Source organism: Ascaphus truei, chromosome 8 (assembly GCF_040206685.1).
Source record: "Ascaphus truei isolate aAscTru1 chromosome 8, aAscTru1.hap1, whole genome shotgun sequence".
NCBI classification, from domain to species: Eukaryota; Metazoa; Chordata; class Amphibia; order Anura; family Ascaphidae; genus Ascaphus; species Ascaphus truei.
In genome coordinates this window covers 10,525,805-10,536,425 of record NC_134490.1, presented here as the reverse complement: position 1 = coordinate 10,536,425, position 10,621 = coordinate 10,525,805, and the positions used below count along the sequence as shown (strand labels likewise).

At 37.0% G+C, this 10,621-nt stretch overlaps 1 protein-coding gene across 6 annotated transcripts in view; it reads right to left on the bottom strand.

The window, feature by feature from the left end:
- Positions 1-1,400: 1,400 nt before the first annotated feature.
- The window catches only part of LOC142501125 (uncharacterized), a 29,494-nt gene continuing 20,273 nt past the window's right edge, over positions 1,401-10,621 (bottom strand). The window contains exons 2-4 of one of the 6 annotated variants that reach the window (XM_075610518.1): positions 10,293-10,346; positions 9,150-9,290; positions 8,746-9,044 (exon numbers count right to left, since the gene is read on the bottom strand). In XM_075610518.1, the coding sequence (XP_075466633.1) occupies positions 8,881-9,044; positions 9,150-9,290; positions 10,293-10,346 (359 nt within the window). In that variant the 3' untranslated portion in view covers positions 8,746-8,880. Of the gene's footprint in view, positions 1,525-8,745; positions 9,291-10,292; positions 10,347-10,621 lie in introns of those variants that run through there. The other 5 variants (XR_012803422.1, XR_012803423.1, XM_075610514.1 and 2 more) reach the window with 5 other exon arrangements.

The following is a 10,621-nucleotide window of genomic DNA, read 5'->3' as shown; positions in this document are numbered from 1 at the left end:
GAAGGGACAGCACATTTAAGTGTTAATTTATGCCCAAACAAGTAGTGATCTGAAACGGATTTAGGGGTTGGCTATAACCTATAGGAATGCAGGTTTGTATGACAGCAGATCGGTAAAATATACCAGTGATTTGGCTCTTTGTTATATTTTTAGGGCTAATGTTGGTCCCAGGAGCTAGAGGTATATGTGCACTTCACTTCTATGCAGACTACTTTATCACATCACTGTATCCATTCATATACTTTTATTTCACTTTTTTAGTGTGTTTACCTGTACTTTATTTATAACAATAAGCATAAGAATGATACCAGCTGAATTGTTCTATGGGAAATCCTGTTCTACATCAGGGTCATTGAGACCACTGATGATAAACATGAATAACACACAAGCAAAAACAAAAGAAGCCCAAAGGCTCCCGTAACATAAAACCCTTAAATATAAATTCAGATAAAAATAAATAATTGGACATTTAAAAAATATATTTGATCAGTTCTGCTTTCAGGCCCATGTTTGTACAATTAACTGCTGCTCTCCGTGTTATGTTATAGCTATTGACCTCACATTTAATCCTGATTGGCCATTACTTTTAGGATTGTTGGTTTTTGCCCACTCTTTGTTTCCTCTTTTTCCATTATATACTGTATGAGACACATACGTCTTGTTTCAGGGAATCTGTATGTGTTGGGGTGAAGGTTGTGTTTGGAAGGAGGGATGTTATGTGTTACAGGCATGTGTGTGAATTGATTAATGTTAACATGCTTTCTCTAAAATCCTTCACTGCCAAATGAGCAGCAACATGATGTATTGTTTTGAAAAACATTGCTGTCCGCTCAAGCTCTTACTGTTATGAATATAGACTTTACCTAACTCCAAAAAGGCCAAGTTAAAAACCACCTTTCTTGTTAGTGCTTATTATATTTTACTTGAGTTCGATGTGAATTTGGACTCATCATGTAGAAATCTTTTGTTTGGCGAATGCATTTTCATTCCTACAACTCACATGAAAACATTTAATGACTTGGTCTGAAAAGATTTATATGTTCATCAGATCTGTATATAACAGAGAGCCCTCTGTTGTAATCTTGTAGTAACGTAGCATTCTCTGCAGTGCTACTGGCTCTACTGTACCTTTCCTTTAAATCAGTGGAAATACACTTAAAAAAATGTACAGCACAAATCAGACAGTAAATGGTTTAATAAGTTTATTTTAATATGTGTAAACAGACATTTTAAAAGAGTTTGTAATTGCTGATCTCTTAAGAAGTAATGTAAAGAGAGTTAACAGAATGTTTAGTCCTTTCAGTCAACACACAAGATGGATTCTGATGGTTTACTTCTTATCTCCACCTCCACCTCCACCTCCGTGACCTCCACCTCCACCACTGCTTTGACAGCCGTGACCTCCACTACTTTGACCTCCACCTCCACCTCCACCTCCGTGACCTCCACCTCCGTGACCTCCACTGCTTTGACCACCGTGACCTCCACCTCCACCTCCGTGACCTCCACTGCTTTGACCTCCACCTCCACCTCCGTGACCTCCACTGCTTTGACAGCCGTGACCTCCACTGTTTTGACCTCCACCTCCGTTACCTCCACCTCCACCTCCGTGACCTCCACTGCTTTGACCTCCACCTCCACCTCCATGACCTCCACCTCCATGGCCTCCACCGCCGCTACCCCCATGACCTTGATGGCAAGGTTCTGATGAGAAATAGAAGTATAATTTGAAGGAATGGCTGAGATACATGACTACTTCTAAATGATGGAAATGTCAGTAAAAATCATATCGTACAAAGGCAGCTTATTTAAAACAGAAACGCCAAACATTGAGGGACTTTTATTAATTCTACACTAAAAGAAGGGACACAGAAGCGCACAGAAAATATTCAACTCCCATGTACTGGAATATTGGTAATCCATAAATGAAGATACAGGTGACCCTACAGATCGGTCAGGTCTCATTTATTCAAAATCAGTCCCATTTGAAGTCGGTCTCACTGATTTTTAGTATCAGGAGACCCATAAACTTCCAATGAGTTTCACCGATGTAAATCTGTATTATTCCTTTAAAATTCCCTTCTGATCTTAAACTCCCCATATTTTAAAGACCACAATCTGTGGAATTTTACATCATTGAACATATTTTCCATGTATTTCCATCTTAACAGTATGATAATAATCTAGGCCAATCTTTCTACAGATCTTACTCTGATTTCAGACACCCAGTTTTGCCCATCTCTTTCTAACAAAAACATGAAAAAGTTTTAGAACAAAAACAAAACACCAGTGAGGGTGCCCACCCTTATTGTATACAAGTTATTATTTCAGTTTTTGTTTTAAAAAGACCAATTTTTGGGAAAAGGCAAAACCCTCTCATACAATTACAGACAAGGAGAAGGCAGTGATGTGAAGGAGATTGCTGGTTCAAATGAGCAGTGTTTAACTTAATCAACTTTATACATAACAAGCATCATCATGGTCTCTACAGTCATTCTTTCCTTTCCATTGTATGCTCCAGGTTTAAATGACTGTTGTTCCCCCTATAGTAATAAGTGTATTGATGCATTGTTTTATACTTTATTGGGAGTACAGAAAAGAGAAAAAACACAAACAGTGTGACTGTGCATATTGCTGCACAATGAATTACAGGCCCTCTCGTAAACAACAGGATTAAGATCTGATTGACCGTGCAGATTTTCTTACCTGGGCATTTTGGGGCAGGGCATGCGTCCTTGCATGATTTAGCTGGTGCACATGCTGAAATGAGAGAGAATGAATATCACTGAGACAGATAAGTGCAAATCTTGAATGGTTGTTATGGACCTCATAAATAAAACATGAATGTGTGATAGCTAATGGCTAATCATGCAAAAGCTTTGAAAACCTACAGTAGATGAATTGGGTTCAACAAGTGCATTTTTTGCCAATAGGTTAACAATAGAAATGGTCATGCCTCCATGTATTAGGGTGACTGCACATCAGTGAGGGAGTTGAGGAAAGTAAAAGAAGCTACTTTTCACAATTCAGTGTTTTTTCCCCTCATGTTTTTCCCTTTTCCTTACTTCCAATCATCCTGCAGGTCTGAGTTGCATTAACATTTCAATATTTTAACAATCTGCTTCAAATGTAGGCACAATACCTTGGTTTACATGTTTCATATACTGTATGTGATGCACTTACAGTTTCTATTTCAGGAAAAAATATCTCTTTATGAGGATACATTTGGAACAGTTTAATTGACTTTCAAATGACCTTTATGTATCTCTCTGCTAAATAGAACAGCAGCACCATAAAGAACTATGCACACATTAAAACTATCCTCTTTCCACTGTTTAAGTTCCAATAGAATACATATATTTGCAATAACTATATACATCTAATAACATCTCTGTGTCATTCAGTCCAGACTTTTGCATGTATAATAGAGGAACCAACTAGTAAATTCCATGTAACACTATTCGCTATCATAAGGAACTACTTACGGTCAGAATCTTTGCATCCACCACCCTTTGATCCAGGCATGATTGTTCTTCTAGTTATAATCTGCTGTAGGGATGAAGATCTAGGATGGTACAGGTCTACCAGCAATGCCTGATGGTGCTGCTTTTATACACAAAGTGAAACCATTCAATCAATGACAAGTGCTTTCAGGAGCCAATGGGATCCCTGTCCAAACATCTACAGTATAATTAAGTATTTAGGATTCAATGCATTTTTATTAAATTGTTTGCTTTAATCAAGGGCAGGGTGTTTCTCAATTTTGTATTTTTCTTTTACTCCAATAAAATAAAAGGATTGCTGGTGTGTTTATTGCTAGTCACTGTTGTGAGTATTTCCAGCATAATACGAGCATTATTAGCTGACTGGGATACTTAGGATATGTTCCCATACATGAGCTTGAATGACAGCATAACTCCCTTCTTCAGGTTGACACATTGGAATTGCTTTGCAATGCATTGCTGGCAGCCAGGGGGTTAATTTGTTTTGTGGCATGACGCACCTGTATTCCTGTATTACCTGCACCTTCTTATTTAATAATCTACTTTAAAAAATATATATATTAATATATATATATATACAAAACAGACAAATTGAATTGCGCCTCCCCCCACATCGCCACTATACAGCTACTGCAGTAGCTCCTCCGGGCCATAGGAATTTCCTACAGAAAGGTTTAATGCTTTGCCTGTAAACTGAGAAATTCCACTTCCTGGTTAATGACACGCACGGCTGCAGCGTTCCACTTCAAACGCATGCACATAGGACACAAGGCCTGCATTGGGGATTATAATGCCTTCACTAATAATGGGACATTGAACTTGTAAAATCAAAGGTACAAACAAACATAAGCCAGCACCACCTAGGCAAAAAAAAAACTCTATCAAACATTGAATTAGGTGAGGGTAACACCAAGGGTCCCTGTAAACCCTAAATATAGTCACAGTATTTAAATAAAGGTGACCCACACACAAACAACAAAACTACCTACAAAGCACTGTCTCTAATTCAATTTGTATATATCAGTAGAAAACAGCATATAAGGTAAACACCTACTGTCACAGTCCTGAAAGTTAACAAACAGTTACACGGAAATACTAGGTGACAATAAATCACTAACACACATAAAAGAGAGATATATACATGAAAAAAGCACCATGGAGTAATGAGTGAATAGGATACACAACACCTAATACCTAATATCAAGAAGGAGCAATACTTCTAAAAAGGGGGCTTATAAGAAGGGGGGGCAATGTTTCAAGTCCTATTGGCCTTTCTTCTGGCCCACTCCCACGCATCTAAACATAGTATTTCCCTTGTGTGTCCCTCCTTTTTGCAATTACCCTCTTTTTCAATTAGGCTTTGTTTGCACTTTTTGTACACCTTTTTGCATGATATTAAGTTTTACGTGTTGTGTATCCTATTCACTCATTACTCCACGGCGCTATCTTCATGTATACACTGTATCTCTCTTTTATGTGTGTTAGTGATTTATTGTCACCCTGTATTTCCATGTAATTCTTTGTTACCTATCATGACTGTGACAGTAGTTTTTTTTATACCTTATATACGATTTTCTATTGACATATAAAAATTGAAGTATAGACAGTACTTTGTCAGTAGTTTTCTTGTTTGTGTGCAGGTCACGTTAATTTAAATATTGTGACTTTATTTAAATATTGTAAACTAAAAGGGTTTTATTTATTTTATTTTTTTTTGTAATATGGAGAGAATACATTACGGGGCTTAGAGAAAACATAATGTGATTAATATTTGTCATATTTAACCACATTTAAAATTGTAAAACTTAGTCAATAAAATTGCATACCTTTATTGCAGTCTACTGTGTCTTTGCATTATTTTTAATACTTGATTTTTGGGTTTTCTATTCAATAGTAACTTTATTAACCTTAGGTTTGCTTGGTGTACATACTGTATACAAAAATATTCCACACACACACACGGTCTCAGGCAGTGATAACTTTATTAACTTTTCAAACAGTTTTAACATATGACAACAAGACAACATTTCAAACTCAGTAAATGCTTTTTAAATACTGTACACTTTTAATTCCATGGGACTTTGCTGAATTACAGGGTGCCAACGACTGCAATGCTGTTCAAGTGTATTGTCTTTTTCTTGTGTTTTCTTGCGTTGTGTTTTTCTTCTAGTAGTGATCTTATATCTGATTCACTATTGGGCACTTTCTGTGATATCCTCCCACCATAATTTGAAACAATAACTTATATCACAATTAGTGTTAGTGATTTGCCAGCCTTCTACCTGTTAGTTTTAAGAACATTGAATTATTTTAGAGTTAGTATTAATGTTAGTGTCACCATCGTTTACTTTAGAGATTTTTTGTATTATGTATGCTTATTATTTATTTGTTATTTATTAGTTAATAATTTTTTAACTCTGCATACTCTATATTTCTGTATTTTTCTTTTTCCAATAGTATTATTAGCATGTATTTATATTTATCCTCCGTTTTTATTTGTATATTGGTTTCTTTTGTTATTGTGTTTTTGTATATTATTAGTTCTTGTTTGTTGTTTCTTATAATCTTTATCCATTCTATTGGTATTAATACTATCCATTGCGGTTTTAATAGGCAGACTTCTCTCTGCAGTCTGCCCCAGAAGAAGTCTAAACTCAGACGAAACTAGTAGGGTGAGGGTTTCTTAGTAGATCTCCCTATTTTGTGTTATATTCAGGATTTTGAACTGTCATTCTATTTGCTGCAAAGACTTATTTTAAGGCTATTGGGACTGTTATATCAATCTCGGAATTCAGCCCTGTGGCTAATCTCACCGAGTGAACGGAGCCAGTGGTATTCCTGTTTAGGGGAGTGACGTCACCATGGGAGGACCCGCGCAACTGCTGATTACAGCTGAGCAGTGACGCTTCCGCTTCTGAGCACACAGACGGAGTGAGCGGTTCCTGAGATTATCAGCCCCTTTCATGCAGCGATCTGAAAGCAATTTACTGATATGCCTGTTATTTCTGCTACATTGTAAGTATCCTCTGTTACGTGCGCAATAATTTTATTCATAAACGTACTTCACCATATTGGTATCTTTTTCATGTATTGGTACATTTGTTGTGGAATTCGAATATGGGACTTGTTCACATATTTATCCTTCAGGTGTTGTATATCCATGCACCTGTGTCTCTGATTTGCGCCTTTTGTGTTTTATTGTTCTTTGTATTTTCTTTGGGGTGGTGTGCACCAATTACATTGTGGCAGCACTCATAGACATCATTGCAACATTATTTTAAATCAGTTTTGCGCACATATACTTTTCCTTTTATATATATATATATATATATATATATATATATATATATATGTGTATATATATATATATATATATATATATATATATACATGTAGAGGTATCAGTACCGTGTTAGCCGAGCTTCATTATATCAAAAAATAAATAGATGATACCGTTCTGTGGCTAACTAAATGCTTTTATTTGTGCGAGCTTTCGAGATACACTGATCTCTTCTTCCGGCGATGTTACAATGAATGAAGCAAGCAAAAGGTATACTATAAACAGTGTCTCTTGGAATGTTATCTGTGCTGGTCCTTTCCCCGGTGTGGATGTGTTTTATGGCTAGAGGTGTCAAAAGGTTCCTGAAAGCAAGTGATGAAAGAGTGTGTATGTGTATCAGTGTGAATAAAAATGAATGGAGAGCCCACAGTATATACAGTGCTTTACAAAAGGTGTGTGTGGAGTGGGAGTGGATATAAATGGTGTGGGTGGGTGTGGAAATGTGAGAGTTTGTAGCACTATATGTATATATATATATATACACATTTCAAAATGTAATAAAGAACTCCACACCTACTTTAGTCATTGTAAATATACCTAATTTTAGAGTGGCAATTTTTTGTACTGTAGGTCGAAAGGGAACTAAGCACAGTGGCATGTTTAATAGGTTAAACATAGCGGACACAATAAAAAAATAGTATAGTTAAATCATTTATTACATTTCCCTTTCAGCCCCATTTAATCTGTTGAACAAGACACTTTCCTTGAAGGGACAGCACATTTAAGTGTTAATTTATGCCCAAACAAGTAGTGATCTGAAACTGATTTAGGGGTTGGCTATAACCTATAGGAATGCAGGTTTGTATGACAGCAGATCGGTAAAATATACCAGTGATTTGGCTCTTTGTTACATTTTTAGGGCTAATGTTGGTCCCAGGAGCTAGAGGTATATGTGCACTTCACTTCTATGCAGACTACTTTATCACATCATTGTATCCATTTATATACTTTTATTTCACTTTGTTAGTGTGTTTACCTGTACTTTATTTATAACAATAAGCATAAGAATGATACCAGCTGAATTGTTCTATGGGAAATCCTGTTCTACATCAGGGTCATTGAGACCACTGATGATAAACATGAATAACACACAAGCAAAAACAAAAGAAGCCCAAAGGCTCCCGTAACATAAAACTCTTACATATAAATTCAGATAAAAATAAATAATTGGACATTTAAAAAATATATTTGATCAGTTCTGCTTTCAGGCCCATGTTTGTACAATTAACTGCTGCTCTCCGTGTTATGTTATAGCTATTGACCTCACATTTAATCCTGATTGGCCATTACTTTTAGGATTGTTGGTTTTTGCCCACTCTTTGTTTCCTCTTTTTCCATTATATACTGTATGAGACACATACGTCTTGTTTCAGGGAATCTGTATGTGTTGGGGTGAAGGTTGTGTTTGGAAGGAGGGATGTTATGTGTTACAGGCATGTGTGTGAATTGATTAATGTTAACATGCTTTCTCTAAAATCCTTCACTGCCAAATGAGCAGCAACATGCTGTATTGTTTTGCAAAACATTGCTGTCCGCTCAAGCTCTTACTGTTATGAATATAGACTTTACCTAACTCCAAAAAGGCCAAGTTAAAAACCACCTTTCTTGTTAGTGCTTATTATATTTTACTTGAGTTCGATGTGAATTTGGACTCATCGTGTAGAAATCTTTTGTTTGGCGAATGAATTTTCATTCCTACAACTCACATGAAAACATTTAATGACTTGGTCTGAAAAGATTTATATGTTCATCAGATCTGTATATAACAGAGAGCCCTCTGTTGTAATCTTGTAGTAACGTAGCATTCTCTGCAGTGCTACTGGCTCTACTGTACCTTTCCTTTAAATCAGTGGAAATACACTTAAAAAAAATGTACAGCACAAATCAGACAGTAAATGGTTTAATAAGTTTATTTTAATATGTGTAAACAGACATTTTAAAAGCGTTTGTAATTGCTGATCTCTTAAGAAGTAATGTAAAGAGAGTTAACAGAATGTTTAGTCCTTTCAGTCAACACACAAGATGGATTCTGATGGTTTACTTCTTGTCTCCACCTCCACCTCCACCTCCACCTCCACCTCCGTGACCTCCACCTCCACCACTGCTTTGACAGCCGTGACCTCCACTACTTTGACCTCCACCTCCACCTCCGTGACCTCCACCTCCGTGACCTCCACTGCTTTGACCACCGTGACCTCCACCTCCGTGACCTCCACTGCTTTGACCTCCACCTCCACCTCCGTGACCTCCACTGCTTTGACAGCCGTGACCTCCACTGCTTTGACCTCCACCTCCGTGACCTCCACCTCCACCTCCGTGACCTCCACTGCTTTGACCTCCACCTCCACCTCCGTGACCTCCACTGCTTTGACCTCCACCTCCACCTCCATGACCTCCACCTCCATGACCTCCACCACCGCTACCCCCATGACCTTGATGGCAAGGTTCTGATGAGAAATAGAAGTATAATTTGAAGGAATGGCTGAGATACTTGACTACTTCTAAATTATGGAAATGTCAGTAAAAATCATATTGTACAAAGGCAGCTTATTTAAAACAGAAACGCCAAACATTGAGGGACTTTTATTAATTCTACACTAAAAGAAGGGACACAGAAGCGCACAGAAAATATTCAACTCCCATGTACTGGAATATTGGTAATCCATAAATGAAGATACAGGTGACCCTACAGATCTGTCAGGTCTCATTTATTCAAAATCAGTCTCATTTAAAGTTGGTCTCACTGATTTTTAGTATCAGGAGACCCATAAACTTCCAATGAGTTTCACCGATGTAAATCTGTATTATTCCTTTAAAATTCCCTTCTGATCCTAAACTCCCCATATTTTAAAGACCACAATCTGTGGAATTTTACATCATTGAACATATTTTCCATGTATTTCCATCTTAACAGTATGATAATATTCTAGGCCAATCTTTCTACAGATCTTACTCTGATTTCAGACACCCAGTTTTGCCCATCTCTTTCTAACAAAAACATGAAAAAGTTTTAGAACAAAAACAAAACACCAGTGAGGATGCCCACCCTTATTGTATACAAGTTATTATTTCAGTTTTTGTTTTAAAAAGACCAATTTTTGGGAAAAGGCAAAACCCTCTCATACAATTATAGACAAGGAGAAGGCAGTGATGTGAAGGAGATTGCTGGTTCAAATGAGCAGTGTTTAACTTAATCAACTTTATACATAACAAGCATCATCATGGTCTCTACAGTCATTCTTTCCTTTCCATTGTATGCTCCAGGTTTAAATGACTGTTGTTCCCCCTATAGTAATAAGTGTATTGATGCATTGTTGTATAATTTATTGGGAGTACAGAAAATATAAAAAACACAAACAGTGTGACTGTGCATATTGCTGCACAATGAATTACAGGCCCTCTCGTAAACAACAGGATTAAGATCTGATTGACCGTGCAGATTTTCTTACCTGGGCATTTTGGGGCAGGGCATGCGTCCTTGCATGATTTAGCTGGTGCACATGCTGAAATGAGAGAGAATGAATATCACTGAGACAGATAAGTGCAAATCTTGAATGGTTTTTATGGACCTCGTAAATACAACATGAATGTGTGATAGCTAATGGCCAATCATGCAAAAGCTTTGAAAACCTACAGTAGATGAATTGGGTTCAACAAGTGCATTTTTTGCCAATAGGTTAACAATAGAAATGGTCATGACTCCATGTATTAGGGTGAGTGCATATCAGTGAGGGAGTTGAGGAGAGTAAAAGAAGCTACTTTTCACAATTCAGTGTTT